At 42.7% G+C, this 24,660-nt stretch overlaps 1 protein-coding gene across 1 annotated transcript in view; it reads right to left on the reverse strand.

Moving 5' to 3' along the window:
• The window catches only part of LOC139539652 (AP-1 complex subunit mu-1-like), a 35,889-nt gene that overhangs the window by 4,592 nt on the left and 6,637 nt on the right, over positions 1 to 24,660 (reverse strand). Inside the window, exons 4-11 of the mRNA XM_071342798.1 lie at positions 24,331 to 24,461; positions 23,947 to 24,094; positions 23,631 to 23,757; positions 23,159 to 23,301; positions 10,874 to 10,945; positions 10,574 to 10,732; positions 10,266 to 10,391; positions 3,666 to 3,741 (exon numbers count right to left, since the gene is read on the reverse strand). Coding sequence (XP_071198899.1) covers positions 3,666 to 3,741; positions 10,266 to 10,391; positions 10,574 to 10,732; positions 10,874 to 10,945; positions 23,159 to 23,301; positions 23,631 to 23,757; positions 23,947 to 24,094; positions 24,331 to 24,461 — 982 coding nt within the window. The remainder of the gene's footprint in view (positions 1 to 3,665; positions 3,742 to 10,265; positions 10,392 to 10,573; positions 10,733 to 10,873; positions 10,946 to 23,158; positions 23,302 to 23,630; positions 23,758 to 23,946; positions 24,095 to 24,330; positions 24,462 to 24,660) is intronic.

The following is a 24,660-nucleotide window of genomic DNA, read 5'->3' on the forward strand; positions in this document are numbered from 1 at the left end:
AGACTCATGAACAGCTAATCAAATGGCTACACGAACTATTTGCATTGCTGCCCCCCCCCCACCCCACTGCCAATCTCTGTTGTCATCTATGCATAGTCACTTTAATTAACTCTACCTACATGTACATACTACCTCAACTAACCGGTGACCCCGCACATTGACTCTGTACCGGCACCCCCCTGTACATAGTTATTGTTTTACTGCTCCTCTTTAATTACTTGTTACTTTTATCCTATTTTTTTTTAAACTGCACTGTCGGTTAGGGGCTCGTAAGTAAACATTTCACTGTAAGGTCTACACCTGTTGTATTCTGCGCATGTGACTAATAAAATTTGATTTGACTTGAGTAATTCAACAGACCCACTGGTGCTTGTTATATTAAATCTTATCAGAACCATTTAGAAAAAATTACACTTTGTTTCAGCACTGCTGAATTCCCCTACTCACATATGCATGTCTAAATCATTCCTTGGCCAAATGCACTGGCAATAACCCAGTGACGAAAGGTAACAAACATTTAAGAGCAAGGGCATGCAGGTGTAGTCCCTGTGGGCTGCCTACATTCGTAATCCGCCAACCCCAAACCGGAGGGGTCACCCTCGTTTGGCAAAGACCTCTCCGGCCGGCCCTCCCCTCTCGCTACGCTAGCAGGTTCTCACAGTCCTCTGGGACTTCAAAGCTTTTCGCCCCATCCTGTGTTTTTCTTCCCTTTTTTCCCTCTTACAAAATAATGATTCTGCACCTCTGGCATTGATACTTAACTGCTTCAGCATATCTTTGTTTTATCTCTTCTCGCAGACAAAGGCGGTGGAACTCATCTATTCAGAGGGATTGAGACAAAACGGAGCCGTCTTATTGCCAGGACTCATTATAGTTCCTGGTGAAAATGGATCACTGGAGATTAGACTTGGGCGGTATACCATATACACCCGGCTATTTTGAAATGCTGTCAATATTTTTGTTTTTTGGGGGGTTTGAGGTACCCTAAAGCTCAGGGGGGTGCATGCTACGCCACTGCATATAACTATAACTTAACTATGTAAGATGTGCCAAATAAATTATCTCCAGCTCAGGGCTCCAGCGATGCATTTGGTTTGCTAACTTGCAAGATCAAGCTTGTTGTTTACAGCCAATAAATCCCCTCCCGGTTAAAGATCTCTGACTCCTAATTTTGTTTTATATGACAAATGAATAATTGTTTTATGTTTGGAAAGAAAATAGCAGCCCTTGTGTGCACTGCTGGTAATACTGTATACCCCAGTATGGTACAGGAATGGTATTAAGGCAGAGCTTGACATTCAGGGCTGCCCGCTGGCCCAGCAACCTCTGCCGAGCTCACCAGGGCAAGTTAATGAAGCTTTCATATGGCCGCTTGAGCCAGTACATTTTCAAACTTCAAAACAGAAAATAATCATTTATATTTGTATTTATTCCTTAACAATCTTCCCGATATCTGACGCTTCACACTATTTATTAAATCAGCATTCGGTTTCCAAGCGGAGGAAGCCTTCCCTTTCCGTCTCGAGTGAGCCCCGCCTCAGTAGGCTACGTCCTGGATACTCGTGCCGGACACATCTCAGCGGAGGCGGGAAGCCCAATTCAGAGTTGAACATCGGCACTTGGATTCCACACAATCACAGAATAAAAAGTCCTCCACCTGCTTTTCAGTCTTTTTTCATATCAGACATCATACACAGCGATGTCATTAGCAAAGAAAGGTTTATGTAGGCCTACACTATTGAACTGCTTGATTGTCAAGTTTATATAATTGTTTAATAACAGATTAATTCCTGAAGCTGTTAAGTAGCCATGTCGTTGATCAGCTGAATATCCATTGTTGGGTGGCAAAAGCGCACAACTCCTCACACAGCTGATCGCTGAGTGGAAAATAATATGTTCTAATAAGCCCAGTCACTGCACAACACATATAACTGCAATCTCAGGAAGACAACAGTTTTGATTGCAATTATTGAAAAGAGCCTGATCATGGCTTTTCAGTGCTGTACGATTCATTTTTCAACTCCACTTTAACCGCAATTGGCAGTGTTTTACAAACGAGATGTCTGGCATGACAACAAAAAAAAGTACCAGCGTGAAGCGCGTCGGCCAATTGAATGCATTAACGGTAGGCCTATATTCACTGGAAAATGCACACAATTACACAGTATTTATAAAACACTCTAAATCACATTATTTATTAGTGACATTGGGAGTTTTTTTAGAACATTTAGCAAGCAACAAGATGACATTTAGAGTGTGGCCTAGCTAATGAATAGCGTATTGTGGTTAACAATGCAGAAGAGCAACCCCATTCTTCAGCCATGTAGTCACCATGCTACATCCATCTGACTTCAGGTGATAATGCTTATTGCTATAATAGCACAGCTGCCTGATAATGTGGTTCATGTACACGCCTTAAAAGATATTGCAATATATTATTGGGCTCATTTCAAGAGGAGAATATTACATTTTAAACAGTTTCATATGTTAAGGCTATTGTCATCCTTGAGAAGGGGGGGGGGTTAAATAGTGTAAATATCAGATTTTATGGTTAGCTATAATATTTAAAAAAAGTACTTGCCCAGACTGCAAATGAAACATGAAATCACCCACTATTGAATTCTGCATGCCACTTGGTACTGGCCCGGCCCACCACTGACAAATTTACCTGAATGTCATACCCTGGATACCGCCCAACCCTACTGGAGATACAGTTTGTCAGTTTTATCTAGTTTTATTGTAGTAAAAAGATTGACATGAATTCCATCAGCGAGTCAGTGATTCCAAATAGGCTAGTCTTCCACTGTATCTTCAATTCACACACGCAGACAAAAACAGACCCAGGACCTGTAGTCTGACCTTGCACAGAGCAGACAAAAAGACTGCCCGGACCAAAAGATTCAACCCCCCCTGATTGACAAAGTATCAAAACAAGCGCCCAGTCGAGTGGAGATGAATGCCTTCCTCTGGTTGATATCGGAGATAATTAATATTGGCTGGGTTTGCTCTGCTTATAATTCAGACAGCCATTCGATGGGGTGTAGTACAGTATGACAGCTGCCCAGCGGCCGCCAAGAACAACGCTATTGCCTGGCTACTTCCTTCCTGCCAATCAGAGGTGGGAGGGGCCCTGTCTCAGACCATCTGCACAGATAACCTTATCAGGAAGAGAGGCCTGGAGAGAGATGGACTGCAGACTGTACTGTAGAACCTCACAACATGATGTACTGTACAGTAGAAGAGGGGAGAGAAAATAACCAAATCTACTGGCATTACAGACCCCTTGCTAGCAGTGTGTCTCCTAGATGTAGTCCATGGCAGGGAGAGAAAAAAAAGGTCCCTGAAGCAACATTCAGTGCTGCAATTACTAAAACTATTGAAACCAATAAAAAGGCCAAGACATTTAATGTGAGGGGCAACAGAGTAGAAGCGCCAATGGAACCACGGAGGACCGGAGCAGAGCCACATGGCTGTTCAGATACATGCACAATTCAACACATAGGATTGATGGTAGATGACGGTGTTTTACATGCAGATGTTTAGTGGGTGGTATGATAATGAGAGATCATTATTACAGTATAATGGAATGAGATGAAGTCTTCTTTGAGAGAAGAGTGTGAATGCTTATTATTATTACTACATGTGTGGAGAATGTTCAACCTTACCCCCGTTCTGTGTGATGTATCGAACCCATGGCAGAGCCTGGTAGCCACTCTTCTCAATGATCTTCAGGTAGCGCACCTAAAAACAAGAGTGAGCAAACGTTCACAAAACATGTCTTTCATCACACAGAGCAAACCGTGTTTCAAGTGAGGAAGGTGGGGGGAGGGGTTGTAAAGTACACTATAACGAATAGAACAAAATCAGGTTTACTGTATATGATACTTTATTGTTTTTACCAGGATGATTTTATTGTTTATATTCACTCAAATACTAACTTTAACAATGCCATGTTTCAGGCAACAACCACAAAGGTCAAATATGCCCTGGCTGCAACACAAGTCAATGTCTGCAGATGAGAACTTCTCACATTCCAGAAACAAGCTGGTATGAAGAAGTGGTTAAGAACATTTTCGATATTAAAACAAAAAGTGGGGAACTAGCACTTCCCAATCCTAATTCTTCAAACTACAACCTACTGAATAAGATCCACCAAGGGTACACATATAGCAAGAATTTACCAAATCCAAATTGAGCCATACCACGAGGGGGCTAACTGTTCCAATAACGCCTTTTATCCACTTCCCTAGAGTCAGATGAACTTGTGGATACCATTTTTATGTCTGCGTGCAGTTTGATGGAAGTTGCTAACCGGCGTTAGCGCAATTGCCAACTAGCGTTAGCACAATGGCTAGGAGTCTATGGTAACTGCTAGCATGTAAAAATCCAGAAGTATCCCTTTAATATGCTTATCTTCGTGGTGCTCTTATAATTAATTGAGCTTCATATTCCCCCATTGTTTCATGGCCGGGCTCTCATTGAAACGAGGACCACCTTCAGGCATCCAGAGATTCTAACAGATAGAGAGTGGGGGGGATTAAGTCTTAAATCTTCCCCAAGATAAAACACTTGCAATAACAGCCCAGAGAATTACACTGACAGGCAGATTTGACAATGTGTAAATGGACTCAGCACACCACACCGCAGCCCAGCTCTCTTCACATAAATACTGAGCTTTTTATCAACACCATATGTGGAAGATGATAGTTTTTGCATTAGGGAGTGAAACACTTTACACCAAGGGTACCATCAATCATAACTGGGCCATAATGAAGAAAGCCAGGACATCACCGGCCCTTAAAGGCTCCTCAATGAGCACCTCTAAGTCTGATCTGTCTGGTGGTCCTGATGAAGATGCAACAGGCATGCAGTTGGCCACCCAAAATAAATATTTTATCTTCCTCTCAGAAAGGTGTGAACACTGCAAGTACTAGGGCACAACCTACCTCCAAGACACACAAGATTGATTTGTCTCATAACAGGCAACAAAGAAACAATTGATGTAGTTCTGTCCTTGAGCTGTTCTTGTCTATTAATGTTCTGTATTATGTCATGTTTTGTGTGGACCCCAGGAAGAGTAGCTGCTGCTTTCGCAACAGCTAATGGGGATCCTAATAAAATACCAAACGGTTACAGAGGGGGGGCTGCTGCATTCCCCTATGAAAAGGCTGTGATCCCATAAACTGGTGCAAAGGCAACCTAGTAGGATACAAACACATAATTTACTCCACCGAGGTAAATCTGTCTGCTGACTTGACATTATTCATGTCAGACTAGCGCTGTATTTGGACTGTGAGCTGTAAATCTACTCCCATTTGAGCACAATGCCAATTCCAAGTGTAATTTAAGATCTAAAGGGTGTTTGAGGCAGATCACACGACCGATACACAATGCAAAATGAATAGGTCTATATGCATATGGGAGGACTGTCTGAACTGTCTCAGAGCAGTGTGAGTGTGTGTGTGTGTGTCTGCAGTCTAGACAGTAGAGGCTCTTCTCATTGTGAGAACAGGAGGATCTCAGTGCTGGCATGTTAAAGCTAACATCAGTCAGGTCCAGTGGTTGTCATTGGCAGAACAGGAGTGCTAGCAGTTAAAGCAAGCCTACAAGGCCGATTCAGAAAGGCCTGGTGGTTATCACTGACAGTGTCCCTAGCTAACCTCAATTGTGCTACCAGCTCATACATAGACCTACATAGCAATAAAGATTATGAATGACGTACAGTTCCGGTCAAAAGTTTGGACACACCTACTCATTCAAGGGTTTTTAATTTTTTACAATTTTCTACATTGTAGAATAATAGTGAAGACATCAACACTATGAAATAACACATATGGAATCATGTAGTAAGCAAATAAGTGTTAAACAAATCAAAATATATTCTATATTTGAGATTCTTCAAAGTAGCCACCCTTTGTCTTGACAGCTTTGCACACTCTTGGCCTTATTGATACATTCATACTTTAAAATCAGCAAGAATCACACTAACCTTTAGTCTCATCTTGCCTAAACGTGGTACCATAACTGAGCCTATTCAAAGTTCCCTAATATTTCACAGTTTCTAAAGTTTTAGTCATCAAGAGTCATAGTGAGAAACTGCCAGAGATACAAAAATAGTACCCACAGGGTGAAACAAGGACAAAGCATTATTCTCCTTCTGACATCTCCAACATTAGTTGACCTGTCTACAACTCTACATGGCCTGTGGTGAAATTGGTAGCTCCATATTCCTACACTACCAGTTAGTCACAGACGGTAACAAGGTTGGCTGATACGATTCTGTAATAAAACACAGCTAAATCGAGGTGTAGCCTACTATACTCTATGTCTAAGTTGTCTGGAGCCTTACAATTTTAGATGTTTGTTGTTATAAACTACTGTAAGACCAAAGCAGGCACGATTTGGCAACATTTTTCACACAGTCGGTATAAAAGTTTCAGACACATTTGGAGCAAGCTAAATATGCCATATTTCAAGGACACCCTCTTGAAATACAGCATATTTAGCTTGGGGATGAATGTGTCCTCAGTCTTCAAGGATTTCTCTGATTGTATTCACATTCTGTATCGAGACAGTAGTTGTTTATAAGAGCTTTCTCCAGGCTCTGGTAGATCATTCACAATTTCAATAGCTCTTTGCCTCATGCTGATCAAATTAATAGCTTCAATTAATGCTGAAGCTAAAATAGGCACTGAACCTGTCAACCAGGGTCCAATAAACAACTTGTTTTTGAAGTTCTTCTTTGAAACAACTAGGTCTACATGACAGCTCTACTACCTACTGATAGATGTTTGATAATAAAATAAATAAACAGTTTTTTTTTTTTTTTAACCTTTATTTAACTAGGCAAGTCAGTTAAGAACAAATTCTTATTTACAAATGACGGCCTACAGTGGGTTAACTGCTTCGTTCAGGGGCAGAACGACACAGATCTTTACCATGTCAGCTTGGGGATTCGATCCAGCAACCTTTCGGTTACTGGCCCAACGATCTAACCACTAGTATACCTGTGCCACCCCAAAACAGGAACAACTTAATGTACATCAAATTAAGATCAAATGATCATGTGCTTACAAAACTTACAGCAAAGGCACATCCATCAATCAATTTCTTGGGCACCTGAATAGTACCACACAATAATATCTACTTTTCAGGATATCTGTCATGATGTCTGTGCCACAATTCTTATTTTCATACACAGTACAAACATAATATGGACTATGATGTATTTATTGTACATTTTATAGTACATGTATACTTGCAGTTGGTCATGTGTTCTGTTCTGGTGGTTGACTGGGCCTATATGGAGTACATCTCTGAGGGGCTGGTGGGTCACGCCACTGTGTCTGAGGGGAGGGGGAACCTAGCTGTAATTATCCCCTAGAGGGGGACAGATGAGCCCTGATGTGGCTCCCCTACCATCAGCAGGCTATAAAGAAAAAAATGCAGCCCCTGCCTCTACAGCAGTCCAACCACTCTGGTGTTAAACTTCCCTTTTCTACCTCAGATGGGGTATGGCTGGGGAGCTTGATGCACATCTGCCTGTACGCCTGGCAGTGGGGTTAAACACCACTTTGATACGCTCTGATATACCACACTGTCTAATTAAGGAGCTGATGATGTGGTTCCTCTTTCTTTTCTTTTTTTGCTGGTGCCGCGTGTCGTGTGCGAGAGACAAGGGAGCGTGGAGAGTAAGCACGCACATTCGCACACATACGCTCACACATGTAGCCAGGCATACGCAGAGGCACGCACACATACGCCCACACACCAGGGTTTCTGTTAGGAAAAATGTGACGCCGGACACTTGACTGGCAGCATTTTAATTTACTGGACATTTAAGAAATGTACCGGACCAATATGCATTGGGTGCATGACCTGATTAGGGCGTCAACCCACAATGCTCAGAATGACTGAAATCACATGCAGATTATAGTAGGCCTAATTCATTTTAACAGAACAGGATGCAATAGTGTGCGTCCTTAACGAATTCCGATCCCAATTTGAAGATGTTAGAATAACGGTCAACATTTACTTTTCCTCAGCCAACAAGAAGAGTAACGAACAGCAAAATCACAAACCTATGTCAATCTTACTATCCTCCATAGTAGAAAAGTATACCTATTCTATTGGTCAGCTTGTCGTTCTGTGCGAGAAAGAAATAACTTATTCCAAACAGACAGAGTTGTCAGATGATTGATCCCAAACAACCAGTAGGCCTAAGCTACATCCAAAAACATTTTAAAAGCAATGAGGCTCATACAACAGATCAGATTTTTTTTGCTTAAAATGTTGATAAACTAGATTGAACAAAAATATAAACGCAACATGAAACAATTTTACTGGCTTAGAGTTCATATAAGTCAATTGAAATAAATTACATTTAGCCCTAATCTATGGATTTCACATGATAAGTCCAAGCTGCCTAAACGTTCCCTCCATGCTAGAAGAGATCCTTGGTGGCGTGCGGTGGGCTCAGGGGTTCTGCACAATTCAAGAGGACCTGGAACACCAGCGAAGCGGCCTTGGGGTCAGCTAGAGCCAAAAAACACAGTAGCTCAATCAAACGCCCTAAATAGCAGCTTCCAGCGGCATCTCTCTGATGATGTCTCCATTGATCTCTGGTTGAGTGAGTTATTTTGAGGAGCTGCGGTTTACAAGCAACTCTTTCCTCAAGGTGCCATTACTGGGGTTAAGTAGGCCTACGTATTGCTACGTTAACGAGAGCATCTTGGAGTGATGATGAAACCTTTCAGTGACCGTTCTCTGGTAGAACATAACAGGAAGACACTGTCAATATCTCCATCGCTTGATTTCATTACAAAGTCCCCATTTTCCATTAGTGCCAAAATGTCCTGATTTCCAGAGAAATTCAAGCAAAGTGTAATTTAATCCCCTGCCTCTCAATTATGTGTGGGATGTTATTGAATGTGCTGCGTCCAGTGCAAAACATGATACGGGTTGTTTCACCTCAGAAAGCACTAGAGGATTGACACCCACCATCTCAGATTGGTCTGAAATTGTTTGTTAGAAACAGATACAATTACCATAATTGCAACATTCTGTTGAAATATAGTTTGATCTAAGAAATTAAACTAATTGATTGCACCCAAATTGACCATTTTAATTTATAGGATTCATATCATATTCAATAAATATAGAAACTAACATCTGATTTGGACGAAACTTTTTCTAACAACGAGTTCGACATGAGGAATCCAAAGAAATGGTCAAAAGCCCCCCACGGACCCACCACACCAATCAACCCCAACAACAGGTAGTACGGAGGTGCCGGAGTACTGCATCTTCATCCTATGTAAAGTTCTCCCAGTGAATTTGGTGATGTTTTTTTTTCACCTGTTCAGAGAAATGAGTCACAACTGTGGGAAGCATTGGAGTCAACATGGGCCAATATCCCTGTGAAATGCTTGACACCTTGCCCAGTCCATGCCCCGACAAATTTAGGCTGCCCTGAGGGCTTACAAAGACACGAGGCGAGAGAACCTCCTCTGAGCCAATGAAAAGGCTTTCCTTTGATTCTCTGGGCTACGAAGTCATTTCCCTGGTGGCAGATCTGGAGGTTGATTGGATCGATCAGGGGACCCACAGCTCCCAGAGGGCTGTCAGGGAGAGAATGACATTGACCCACAACAATACAGACCTGCACACTGTACTGTGCTCCTAATTGTTCTTCACTTAACCATCCCATCAACAAGCTTTTGACCATTATGTCACAGTATTTGTCAAAACAATGTCTCAATACAACAAGGCAATTTTGAGTGCTAAAAGCAGTGTGTGTGGATCGTGTTTTTATTTTTTGGGCAATTGCCTGATGCTGGCTATACAGCACCTGTGCAGATCTTTCTGGATACAGTGCACACATTCTGCTGTTTCCCAGAAAGAGAGCAACTTGTCAACTTCTAAGCTCTCCAGTGTAGCTTAGTGACAGAGAGGCCAACATCTCTGACAGAGACCCACCAGGCAAACACTATGGTGATGAAGGGATGATGTTCTCCCTGTGTTAACTGACAGTGTCATACAGTCTGTAGTCAAAATACCACATACAAACAGCACCAGTACCCGAAGCAGCAAACCAAGCGCACCAAACCAGACACACCTCAGGTCTCAGCTTGAACAGGCAGACCTCATATGTGTTACAATAGCTCCATCATGTGTTAGAATGATTACCAGTTTCCCACTACTAAAAGCAACAAGAGACACCCCTGGTGGATAAAAGAGGTACTGCAGCAAGGAAGGCATCTTACCTGGATGCCAGAAGTAGTGAAGTAGGGGATCTCAAACTTGACACTGATGGGGGGCTTCCCCTCCTTGTCCTCTGCTTCCACACTGGGCAGACCGAAGTGGGCCCTCATCAGATACTCCTTACCCCCCTGGGACAAGACAAAAGAGCAACAGTTAGGATCATGGTGTTGTTTTATACAAACATTTATCCAGGTTAGTTGTGACACTTGAGATCTGTATTTGTGGTTATGATGATCAGTCACTCAAAAGAACCCCACTTTGAAAAATATGGTCTACTTTAGCATGCAGTCCAGTGTGTTGTTGTACTCACCGGGAATGACTTAATGGACCAGATGACCTCGCTGTTCTCTGGGATCCACTTGACACTGCCCACCGTGGTCTTGAACTTGGGCGAGTCGGCATCTGTGGGAACTGGAATGTGGATCTCCACATTGTTGGCTGTGGACCGCCTCTTGAACTGACTCTTAGCCTGAGTGAGTGAGATCAATATATTGTATTTCAGAAGATCATGCTTATTGTGTTTATGATAGCTTCGTGGTTAACTATTGATTTGATACCTAAGCATACTGTTATCTTAGCTGCTGGGTAACGTTGCAGGGCTGGTGTTTACCTTAATCATGTACTCGATCCTGCTGTGAGAGTGTTTCTCTATCACAGACTCAATCCAGATCAGGGGCTTCACCTGGGGACAACACATTTCTAAGGCTTAAAAAAACAACTTCTCAACAATGCAACGAAAGGGTCATTTCTGCTTTGACACATCTTTCTCATATGCATAATGTCACAATCGCATATGCATAAAGAAATATGAATACCTTAAAGCTGAAATCTGCATAAGGTGAAACAGTGCTACTGTTCACCTCAGCGCATGTATTATTGTTTTTGTTAATGAAACCAGATGAGCATCCAGCATCGTAGCAACAACAAAAAAAGTACACTCTGCTGTTCTATCGCACATGCAATGACGTCCGAGGGAAGAAAACAGTATACGTTGTTTGAACTAACTTCTTTGTAGTTGTAATGTCGCAAATGGATGTGGCAGTTTCACCAAGTACGAATTCCAACTTCTACTTGAACACTTCTAATGGCATGCGCATCCCAAAAGGGGCGGTTTCCCGGACAGATATAAAGCCTAGCCTTGGACTAAGAAGCCATTTCAATTGAGAATCTCCATTAAAACAGGGCTTTGAAGCCCTTTGAATGGAGAATATCCATAAAAAAAAAAAAAACATGGGCTTGCAGATTCAGTGACTAAAGATGCACCATGCAGAAATCGCGCTGCCATTTCCTGGTTGCTAAAATTCTAATAGTTCGCCTAATGTCAGTTTGTGAGACAAAACAAGCATTCATTGAGTTGAGAATCATTGTACCATCTAAACTGCTGTGAAATACATTTTCCATAACCAAAAATATTGTATACTCAACAAAAATAAAACCCTACATGCAACGTCATTTATTTTACTGAGTTAAAGATCATATGAGGAAATCAGTCAATTGAAATAAATTCATTAGGCCATAAACTATGGATTTTACATGACTGGGAATACAGATAAGCAGCTGTTGGTCAGATACCTTTAAAAAACGGTATTCGTCACGGTATTTTTGTGCATTCAAATTGCCATCGATAAAATGCAATTGTGTTTGTTGTCCGTAGCTTATGCCTGCCCATACCATAACCCCATCGCCAACATTTTATTTATTTATTTATTTTATTTAACCTTTATTTAACCAGGTAGGCAAATTGAGAACACGTTCTCATTTACAATTGCGACCTGGCCAAGATAAAGCAAAGCAGTTCGACACATACAACAACACATAGTTACACATGGAGTAAAACAAACATATAGTCAATGATACAGTGAAAGAAAATAAGTCTATATACAATGTGAGCAAGTGAGGTGAGATAAGGGAGGTGAAGGCAAACAAATATATGTATAAAAAAATAAAAATATAAAAAGGCCATGGTGGCGAAGTAAATACAACACAGCAAGTAAAATAAAAAATAAAAACACTGGAATGGTTGGTTTGCAGTGGAAGAAAGCGCAAAGTAGAGACAGAAATAATGGGGTGCAAAGGAGCAAAATAAATAAATAAATACAGTAGGTAAAGAGGTAGTTGTTTGGGCTAAATTATAGATGGGCTATGTACAGGTGCAGTAATCTATGAGCTGCTCTGACAGCTGGTGCTTAAAGCTAGTGAGGGAGATAAGTGTTTCCAGTTTCAGAGATTTTTATAGTTCGTTCCAGTCATTGGCAGCAGAGAACTGGAAGGAGAGGCGGCCAAAGGAAGAATTGGTTTTGGGGGTGACCAGAGAGATAAACCTGCTGGAGCGCGTGCTACAGGTAGGTGTTGCTATGGTGACCAGCGAGCTGAGATAAGGGGGGACTTTACCTAGCAGGGTCTTGTAGATGACCTGGAACCAGTGGGTTTGGCGACGAGTATGAAGCGAGGGCCAGCCAACGAGAGTGTACAGGTCGCAGTGGTGGGTAGTATATGGGGCTTTGGTGACAAAACGGATGGCACTGTGATAGACTGCATCCAATTTATTGAGTAGGGTTTTGGAGGCTATTTTGTAAATGACATCACCGAAGTCGAGGATTGGTAGGATGGTCAGTTTTACAAGGGTATGTTTGGCAGCATGAGTGAAGGATGCTTTGTTGCGGAATAGGAAGCCAATTCTAGATTTAATTTTGGATTGGAGATGTTTGATGTGAGTCTGGAAGGAGAGTTTACAGACTAACCAGACACCTAGGTATTTGTAGTTGTCCACATATTCTAAGTCAGAGCCGTCCAGAGTAGTGATGTCGGACAGGCGGGCAGGTGCAGGCAGCAATCGGTTGAAGAGCATGCATTTAGTTTTACTTGTATTTAAGAGCAATTGGAGGCCACGGAAGGAGAGTTGTATGGCATTGAAGCTCGCCTGGAGGGTTGTTAACACAGTGTCAAAAGAAGGGCCAGAAGTATACAGAATAGTGTCGTCTGCGTAGAGGTGGATCAGAGAATCACCAGCAGCAAGAGCGACATCATTGATGTATACAGAGAAGAGAGTCGGTCCAAGAATTGAACCCTGTGGCACCCCCATGGAGACTGCCAGAGGCCCGGACAACAGACCCTCCGATTTGACACACTGAACTCGATCAGAGAAGTAGTTGGTGAACCAGGCGAGGCAATCATTAGAGAAACCAAGGCTGTCGAGTCTGCCGATGAGGATGTGGTGATTGACAGAGTCAAAAGCCTTGGCCAGGTCAATGAATACGGCTGCACAGTATTGTTTCCTATCGATGGCGGTTAAGATATCGTTTATGACCTTGAGCGTGGCTGAGGTGCACCCATGACCAGCTCTGAAACCAGATTGCATAGCGGAGAAGGTATGGTGGGATTCGAAATGGTCGGTAATCTGTTTGTTGACTTGGCTTTCGAAGACCTTAGAAAGGCAGGGTAGGATAGATATAGGTCTGTAGCTGTTAGGGTCAAGAGTGTCCCCCCCTTTGAAGAGGGGGATAACCGCAGCTGCTTTCCAATCTTTGGGAATCTCAGACGACACGAAAGAGAGGTTGAAAAGGCTAGTAATAGGGGTGGCAACAATTTCAGCAGATAGTTTTAGAAAGAAAGGGTCCAGATTATCTAGCCCGGCTGATTTGTAAGGGTCCAGATTTTGCAGCTCTTTTAGAACATCAGCTGACTGTATTTGGGAGAAAGAGAAATGGGGAAGGCTTGGGCGAGTAGCAGAGGGGAGGGCAGTGCTGTTGTCCGGGGTAGGGGTAGCCAGGTGGAAAGCATGGCCAGCCGTAGAAAAATGCTTATTGAAATTCTCAATTATAGTGGATTTGTCGGTGGTGACAGTGTTTCCTATCTTCAGAGCAGTTGGAAGCTGGGAGGAGGTGTTCTTATTCTCCATGGACTTTACAGTGTCCCAGAACTTTTTTGAATTTGTGTTGCAGGAAGCAAATTTCTGCTTGAAAAAGCTAGCCTTGGCTTTTCTAACTGCCTGTGTATACTGGTTTCTAGCTTCCCTGAAAAGTTGCATATCACGGGGGCTGTTCTATGCTAATGCAGAACGCCATAGGATGTTTTTCTTTTGGTTAAGGGCAGTCAGGTCAGGAGAGAACCAAGGGCTATATCTGTTCCTGGTTCTACATTTCTTGAATGGGGCATGCTTATTCAAGATGGTGAGGAAGGCATTTTTAAAAAATGTCCAGGCATCCTCTACTGACGGGATGAGATCAATATCCTTCCAGGATACCTCGGCCAGGTCGATTAGAAAGGCCTGCTCGCTGAAGTGTTTCAGGGAGCGTTTGACAGTGATGAGTGGAGGTCGTTTGACCGCTGACCCATTACGGATGCAGGCAATGAGGCAGTGATCGCTGAGATCTTGGTTGAAAACAGCAGAGGTGTATTTGGAGGGCAAGTTTGTTAGGATGATATCTATGAGGGTACCCGTGTTTACGGAATTGGGGTGGTACCTGGTAGGTTCATTGATAATTTGTGTGAGATTGAGGGCATCAAGCTTAGATTGTAGGGTGGCTGGGGTGTTAAGCATGTTAAAATTTAGGTCGCCTAGCAGCACGAGCTCTGAAGATAGATGGGGGGCAATCAGTTCACATATAGTGTCCAGAGCACAGCTGGGGGCAGAGGGTGGTCTATAGCAGGCGGCAACGGTGAGAGACTTGTTTTTAGAGAGGTGGATTTTTAAAAGTAGAAGTTCAAATTGTTTGGGAACAGACCTGGATAGTAAAACAGAACTCTGCAGGCAATCTTTGCAATAGATTGCAACACCGCCCCCTTTGGCCGTTCTATCTTGTCTGCAAATCTTGTAGTTGGGGATGAAAATGTCAGAATTTTTGGTGGTCTTTCTAAGCCAGGATTCAGACACGGCTAAAACATCCGGGTTGGCAGTGTGCTAAAGCAGTGAACAAAACAAACTTAGGGAGGAGGCTTCTAATGTTAACATGCATGAAGCCAAGGCTATTACGGTTACAGAAGTCATCAAAAGAGAGCGCCTGGGGAATAGGAGTGGAGCTAGGTACTGCAGGGCCTGGATTCACCTCTACATCACCAGAGGAACAGAGGAGGAGTAGGATAAGGGTACGGCTAAAAGCTATGAGAATTGGTCGTCTAGAACTTCTAGAGCAGAGAGTAAAAGGAAGTTTCTGGGGGCGATAAAATAGCTTAAAGGAATAATGTACAGACAAAGGTATGGTAGGATGTGAATACAGTGGAGGTAAACCTAGGTATTGAGTGATGATGAGAGAGATATTGTCTCTAGAAACATCATTGAAACCAGGTGATGTCATCGCATATGTGGGTGGTGGAACTGTGAGGTTGGATATGGTATAGTGAGCAGGGCTAGAGGCTCTACAGTGAAATAAGCCAATAAACACTAACCAGAACAGCAATGGACAAGGCATATTTACATTAAGGAGAGGCATGCTTAATCGAGTGATCAATAAGGGTCCAGTGAGTAGAGGTTGGTTGGGGTCACGGCGATCCAGACAGCTGGCCGGGTAGATGGCTATCGGTAGCAAGATAGCATAGTATGGAAGTCTATTTGTAGATACCTCGTGCGTTTCCATCGGTAGGTTAGTGGGGTTCCGTGTGGTAGAGGGGATCAATCCAAATTGGCAAAATAGATATAGTGACCCAAGAAGAAAATAAAATAAATAAATAATAATAATAATTGTCCGATATACTTATTCAGATAGCAGCCGATAAGACAGCTAACGGTTAGCGGGCCCCAGATGAGCGTTCAGGTAACGTCGGGACGGAGGTGCCAGTTGGATAACTCCCTCGGGCAGATAACGTCGGCAGTCAGTCGTGAAGGCCCGGTGGGGCTCCGTATCTGCAGCAACAACAAAACAAACAAAAAAACGGGTCCGGATAGGTGACTGTAGCCCAGGAATGGCTGATGGAACTCCTCAGCTGGCTAGCTCCGGAATGATTTGAGTTTGCTCCGGGATCGACGTAAGCCAATAGTCACACGGTTTGCAGCTAGCTAGCTGCAAATGTCCAGAGCCTGCGGCTGAAATCCGGGGAAACTGAGAGAAAAAAAGTCCCGGAATGCTCCGGTCCGAGTCGCGTTGCACAAAAGTGCCGGTAGATTATCGAGCTAAAGGAATAGCTGATGACCACAAAACATTGGCAGCTGAAACACCAACGCTAGCCAGCAGACCGGCTAATTTCTGGGCAGCTACAGATTAGCTTCTGGCTAGCTATCGGATAGCTTCTGGTTAGCTTTCTGGCTAGCTTCTGAATTAGCCCCTGGCTAGCTTCCACGGTGGATTTTCAGATTTGAGGTAAATAATACTTTTTTGTAATTGGTGAAGCGGGTTGCAGGAAAGCTTTTGCAGGAAAGCATGGGGCACTCTGTTCACAACGTTTACGTCGGCAAACCGCTCGCCCACACACCACCATACACGTGGTATGCGGTTGTGAGGCCGGTGGGACGTATTGCCAAATTCTCAAAAAAAAACGTTGGATACGGCTTATGGTAGAGAAATTAACATTAAATTATCTGGCAACAGCTCTGGTAGACATTCCTGCAGTCAGCTTGCCAATTGCACATTCCCTCAAAACTTGGCATTGTGCTGTGTGACAAAACTGCACATTTTAGAGCAGCCTTTTGTCCCCAGCACAAGGTGCACCTGTGAAATGATAATGCTGTTTAACCAGATTCTTGATATGCCACACCTGTCGGGTAGATGGATTATCTTGGCAAAGGAGAAATGCTCAATAACAGGGATATAAACAAATGTGCTCAACATTTGAGAAAAAAGCTTGGTATGCATGTAAAATATCTGGGATCTTTTATTCAGCTCATGAAACCAACACTTTACATGTTGCGTTTATATTTTTGTTCAGTATATTCAGCTGTTTGAAGCTGGTGTACAAAACCAAAAGACGCAAAAACAAAACTTCAGAACGGGAAGCATAGAAATAGCACACACAGAACAGATCTACCGCTTTGTAGACTTGCTTTCAACGGGAATGAAAGGTCTAACTCACATCTCTCTGAATTTCGTCGGTTCCCCAACAAAGTAGCTTTAAATCCCTGCTGAATATACATTTTTATAAAGATGCTTTTAATGTATGACTTTATTTGGCCATCTTTTTTCATTCTCCTTCCTCCCGTCTTTGTTTCTTTGTAAGTACTTCTATTTTATGATGTGAAGCACTTGTATTGAAAAGCGCTATACAAATAAAGTTATCATGAGGGGTTCACAGCGAAGCTATTGTTATTCTTAGATTTTTATTTGTCCTTGATATGGTCAAAACTTTAGCACACAATGAGTAACTTCGTCAAAAAGAATGGTGCTGATTGGCCTATAGGTGGCGCTGTTATAAGCAATCTCACTTAAACCCTCACATCCACTATCCTCATTAACCTTGAGACTACATGTTTTATGTACAGTTGAGGTCGGAAATGTACACACACTTAGGTTGGAGTCATTAAAACTCGTTTTTCAACCACTCCACAAACTTCTTCTTAACAATCTATAATTTTGGCAAGTCGGTTAGGACATCTATTTCGTGCATGACAAGTAATTTTTCCAACAACTGTTTACAGACAGATTATTTCACTGTATCACAATTCCAGTGAGTCAGTACATACACTAAGTTGACTGTGCCTTTAAACAGCTTGGAAAATCCCAGAAAATTATGTCATGGCTTTAGAAGCTTCTGATAGGCTAATTGACATAATTTGAGTCAATTGGAGGTGTACCTGTGGATGTATTTCAAGGTCTACCTTCAAACTCACTGCCTCTGTTTGACATCATGGGAAAATCAAAAGAAATCAGCCAAGACATCAGAAAAAAAGAATTGTAGACCTCCACAAGTCTGGGTCATCCTTGGGAGCAATTTCCAAACGCCTGAAGGTACCACGTTCATCTATACAAACAATAGTACGTATAAACACCATGGGACCACGCAGCCGTCATACCACTCAGGAAGGAGACGTGTTCTGTTTCCTAGAGATGAACGTACTTGGTGCAAAAAGTGCAAATCAATCCCAGAACAGCAGCAAAGGACCTTGTGAAGATGCTGGAGGAAACAGGTACAAAAGTATCTATATCCACAGTAAAACGAGTCCTATATCGACATAACCTGAAAGGCCGCTCAGCAAGGAAGAAGCCACTGCTCCAAAACCACCATAAAAAAGCCAGACTACGGTTTGCAACTGCACATGGGGACAAAGATAGTACTTTTTGGAGAAAAGTAGTTATAGAATAACTATCTTCAAAGTAATGACTCGGGACGTCGGGTTTGATATGAAAGCTTCTTTTAGTAATAATACTTGTTCACATTACATTTACAAACTTTAGATTCAACAGAACAATGAATAATGAGTTGCTAGCGCTAAGGAGTCAGGATAATCACCTGTCAATTGCACTTAACTAGCGCGTTCTCTCTCTACTTCCTGTCGCAAGGCATTCTGGAACTTGCAGTCAAAAGCCTAATTCAATACTAACCAGTACAAAATATGTATGTAGTTCTCTCAATCTCCAACACACAAATTCTAATACAATTACAAATATCTTTAGATAGAGCTCGATGAATTAACTCAAACATGAACTCTGTGAACCATTAGTTAAACAGTAGTGTCATACCCAAGAAGACGCAAAACTGTAATCCCTGCCAACAGTGCTTCAACAAATTGCTGAGTGAAGGGTCTGAATACTTATGTAAATGTGACATTTCTGGTTTTTATTTGTAATAAATTAGCAAAATGTTCTTAACTTGTTTTTGCGTTGTCATTTTGGGGTATTGTGTGTAGATTGATTAGGGTGTGATTAGGGTGCAGGCCAGGCAGCAGGCTGTTAGCCAGCCTGCCAGCTTAGTGGAGTCTGCAATTAGCACAGTCAGTGTAGTCAGCTCAGCTATCCCCATTGAGACCATGTCTGTGCCTCGACCTAGGTTGGGCAAAACTAAACATGGCGGTGTTCGCCTTAGCAATCTCACTAGAATAAAGACCACCTCCATTCCTGCCATTATTGAAAGAGATCATGATACCTCACATCTCAAAATAGGGCGACTTAATGTTAGATCCCTCACTTCCAAGGCAGTTATAGTCAATGAACTAATCACTGATCATAATCTTGATGTGATTGCCCTGACTGAAACATGGCTTAAGCCTGATGAATTTACTATGTTAAATGAGGCCTCACCTCCTGGTTACACTAGTGACCATATCCCCCGTGCATCCCGCAAAGGCGGAGGTGTTGCTAACATTTACGATAGCAAGTTTCAATTTACAAAAATAAAATAAAAAAATAAGACGTTTTCGTCTTTTGAGCTTCTAGTCATGAAATCTATGCAGCCTACCCAATCACTTTTTATAGCTACTGTTTACAGGCCTCCTGGGCCATATACAGCGTTCCTCATTGAGTTCCTATCGGACCTTGTAGTCATAGCAGATATTAAAATTTTTGGTGACTTTAATATTCACATGTTAAAGTCCACAGACCCACTCCAAAAGGCTTTCGGAGCCATCATCGACTCAGTGGGTTTTGTCCAACATGTCTCTGGACCTACTCACTGCCACAGTCATACTCTGGACCTAGTTTTGTCCCATGAAATAAATGTTGTGGATCTTAATGTTTTCCCTCATAACCCTGGACTATCGGACCACCATTTTATTACGTTTGCAATCGCAACAAATAATCTGCTCAGACCCCAACAACGGAGCATCAAAAGTCGTGCTATAAATTCTCAGACAACCCAAAGATTCCTTGATGCCCTTCCAGACTCCCTCTGCCTACCCAAGGACGTCAGAGGACAAAAATCAGTTAACCACCTAACTGAGGAACTCAATTTAACCTTGCGCAATACCCTAGATGCAGTTGCACCCCTAAAAACTAAAAACATTTGATATAAGAAACTAGCTCCCTGGTATACCGAAAATACCCGAGCTCTGAAGCAAGCTTCCAGAAAATTGGAACGGAAATGGTGCTACACCAAACTGGAAGTCTTCCGACTAGCTTGTAAAGACAGTACCGTGCAGTATCGAAGCGCCCTCACTGCTGCTCGATCATCCTATTTTTCCAACTTGATTGAGGAAAATAAGATCAATCCGAAATGTATTTTTGATACTGTCGCAAAGCTAACTAAAAAGCAGCATTCCCCAAGAGAGGATGGCTTTCACTTCAGCAGTAATAAATTCATGAACTTCTTTGAGGAAAAGATCATGATCATTAGAAAGCAAATTACGGACTCCCCTTTAAATCTGCTTAGTTGTCCTGAGTCTGCACAACTCTGCCAGGACCTAGGATCAAGAGAGACACTCAAGTGTTTTAGTACTATATCTCTTGACACAATGATGAAAATAATCATGACTTCTAAACCTTCAAGCTGCATACTGGACCCTATTCCAACTAAACTACGTACTGAAAGAGCTGCTTCCTGTGCTTGGCCCTCCTATCTTGAACATAATAAACGGCTCTCTATCCACCGGATGTGTACCAAACTCACTAAAAGTGGCAGTAATAAAGCCTCTTGAAAAAGCCAAACCTTGACCCAGAAAATATAAAAAACTAAATCGGCCTATATCGAATCTTCCATTCCTCTCTAATAATCTTTGAAAAAGCTGTTGCACACTGCCTTCCTGAAGACAAACAATGTATACGAGTCTGGTTTTAGACCCCATCATAGCACTGAGACTGCACTTGTGAAGGTGGTAAATTACCTTTTAATGGCATCAGACCGAGGCTCTGCATCTGTCCTCGTGCTCCTAGACCTTAGTGCTGCTTTTGATTCCATCGATCACCACATTCTTTTGGAGAGATTGGAAACCAAAATTGGTCTACACGGACAAGTTCTGGCCTGGTTTAGATCTCATCTGTCGGAAAGATATACATTTCTCTCTGTGAATGGTTTGTCCTCTGACAAATCAACTGTATATTTCGGTGTTCCTCAAGGTTCTGTTTTAGGACCACTATTGTTTTCACTATATATTTTACCTCTTGGGGATGTCATTCCAAAACATAACGTTAACTTTCACTGCTATGCGGATGACACACAGCTGTACATTTCAATGAAACATGGTGAAGCCCCAAAATTGCCCTCGCTAGAAGCCTGTGTTTCAGACATAAGGAAGTGGATGGCTGCAAACGTTTTACTTTTAAACTCGGATAAAACAGAGATGCTTGTTCTAGGTCCCAAGAAACAAAGAGATCTTCTGTTGGATCTGCCAATTAATCTTGATGGTTGTACAGTCGTCTCAAATAAAACTGAAGGATTTGCAAAAATCTGAAACTCTGTCCAAAAATGATGCAGAAAAATTAATCCATGCTTTTGTTACTTCTATGTTAGACTACTGCAATGCTCTACTTCCCGGCTACCCGGATAAAGCACTAAATAAACTTCAGTTAGTGCTAAACACGGCTGCTAGAATCCTGACTAGAACCAAAAAATTTGATCATATTACTCCAGTGCTAGCCTCCATACACTGGCTTCCTGTTAAGGCAAGGGCTGATTAAGGTTTTACTGCTAACCTACAAAGCATTACATGGGCTTGCTCCTAGCTATCTTTCCGATTTGGTCCTGCCGTACATACCTACACGTACGCTACGATCACAAGATGCAGGCCTCCTAATTGTCCCTAGAATTTCTAAGCAAACAGCTGGAGGCAGGGCTTTCTCCTATAGAGCACCATTTTTATGGAATGGTCTGCCTACACATGTGAGAGACGCAGACTCGGTCTCAACCTTTAAGTCTTTACTGAAAACTCATCTCTTCAGTAGGTCATATGATTGAGTGTAGTCTGGCCCAGGAGTGTGAAGGTGAACGGAAAGGCTCTGGAGCAACGAACCGCCCTTGCTGTCTCTGCCTGGCCGGTTCCCCTCTCTCCACTGGGATTCTCTGCCTCTAACCCTATTACAGGGGCTGAGTCACTGGCTTACTGGTGTTCTTCCATGCCGTCCCTAAGAGGGGTGCGTCACTTGAGTGGGTTGAGTTGCTGACGTGGTCTTCCTGTCTGGGTTGGCGCCCCCCCTTGGGTTGAGCCGTGGCGGAGATCTTTGTGGGCTATACTCGGCCTTGTCTCAGGATGGTAGGTTGGTGGTTGAAGATATCCCTCTAGTGGTGTGGGGGCTGTGCTTTGGCAAATTGGGTGGGGTTATATCCTGCCTGTTTGGCCCATTCCGGGGGTATCATTGGATGGGGCCACAGTGTCTCCTGACCCCTCCTGTCTCAGCCTCCAGTTTCAACTGTTCTGCCTGCGGCTATGGAACCCTGACCTGTTCACCGGACGTGCTACCTGTCCCAGACCTGCTGTTTAACTCTCTAGAGACAGCAGGAGCGGTAGAGATACTCTCAATGATCGGCTATGAAAAGCCAACTGACATTTACTCCTGAGGTGCTGACTTGTTGCAACTACTGTAATTATTATTATTTGACCATGCTGGTCATTTATGAACATTTGAACATCTTGGCCATGTTCTGTTATAATCTCCACCCGGCACAGCCAGAAGAGGACTGGCCACCCCTTATAGCCTGGTTCCTCTTTAGGATTCTTCCTAGGTTTTGGCCTTTCTAGGGAGTTTTTCCTAGCCACCGTGCTTCTACACCTGCATTGCTTGCTGTTTGGGGTTTTAGGCTGGGTTTCTGTACAGCACTTTGATATATCAGCTGATGTAAGAAGGGCTATATAAATACATTTGATTTGATTAGGGGGAAAAACAATTTAATACATTTTATAATCAGGCTGTAACATAACATGTTGGAAAAGACAAGGGTTCTGAATACTTTCCCAATGCACTGTATATTTATTAAAGCCCTTTCAATGGAGAAACTCCATTATTAGTCTAAGACTACACTTAATCTTTGTCCGGGAAAACAAACTATAATGACAAGCCCATCTTATGCAATTAAACTGGCCCGTCTCTGATACAGTACATACGTGTGTGTTGAGGCGGTAGGACATGAGCTCAAACTCTCCATCGGGAGGAATGAAAGAAATGGTGCGGTCATTCTCAAAGCGGGACAGACGCACACACTGGTGGAACTTCGTGTCCTCCAGCTCCACTGATTTACTCTTCCCACCTGTGATGAGCACAGCAATAGAAAAATATGGAGAGTTGGAGGGCATTAGAGGATTGGTCTTGGTACAAGTACAGTTCTGAGAAAAATGAAAGCTATGTTTAATTGAAATAGATTAGAGGTAAGAGCTGAATCCTAACTTGAGATATGTGTGCACAACTCCAACTGTCTTGAAAATCATGCATTGCTGTCTATGGGAAATTGTGAGCAAAAGGCTAAGTGTCTAAAGTTAGGGCTGAGAATCCACACAGAAACAGCTTTGAAATCTACATGCATTTGTCTTTTAACTGAACTGTAACCCATCCAGTGGTAAACAGTGCAGAGGAACTCACGGCCAGTGTTCTCAAAGAGAACTTTGTCGTTGAGCCCCAGACGCAGCTCAGGCATCCCTGACAGGAACACCCGCATCTTGATGGAGCCCACGATCTCACTGCGCAGCACGTTACCATTCGCACTGACCTGCACATACATGAGAAAAGGGGAAGTAGAGATTTTACAACAATTGCTCAAATGTGTCTAAGTTCAAATGGTTGATAGTATTTCAATAAAACACTGAATGATTTTGTCATAGACAAAAATAAACATTGCAAGCCACGACTGTATTAGAGGGAAGGGAGTGTTAGAACACAACGTGACAAGGCGCCTCACCAGAAGATTAACAGACTCAATGACGTCCAGGAAGACTTCGTTCTTCCTGTACTTGATGCCCTCTGACCTCCAGGACACTGCGTTGGTGACGGTTGCAGGGGGGCGCGGGCCCCCCGTGTCTAGCTTGTGCCCCTCTTGGGTGATGTACCTAAAAACCAACAGAGACAAACAGGGTGAGAGGATAGGACAACAATGACAGATACCACTCTGTCTGCAGCCATACTGGGTGCTTGGGTGAAATTCTAGATTTACAGTACATACACTACTGTAGATCACTACGTATCTTGTGTTTAACTTGGAGGAATTTGAAAATGTTTAATGGAAGCAAAACATAGGTTTGTACAGAGTTTAGGAGACTGATTAAGGGCTGGAGAGGATACTCACTCTTGAAGGATCTTGCTGTCAGTGGTCTGGGGGTAGCCAAAGTCCATCAACTCATCCATCAACTCATAGATGATGACAAAGTTATCTCTGATACTCTCCTCTTCCAACTCCTTAAAATACTCTGAGAAAACCTGAGGAGACAAAAGGACTTGAATAAAGTTACCCACCTGCATTTTCTCATGAAGTTGGTAGCAGTGCATCATATAATAATTCAAAGACAAGCTATAACACATTTCTTACCAGTTAAACATCTGTAATAACCTATGGGTAATAATTGGCCAAATAAGACTACGGTTTTCATCACCCTCCATAGTAAACACTCTACTGGAC

Source organism: Salvelinus alpinus, chromosome 15 (assembly GCF_045679555.1).
Source record: "Salvelinus alpinus chromosome 15, SLU_Salpinus.1, whole genome shotgun sequence".
Classification (NCBI taxonomy): Eukaryota; Metazoa; Chordata; class Actinopteri; order Salmoniformes; family Salmonidae; genus Salvelinus; species Salvelinus alpinus.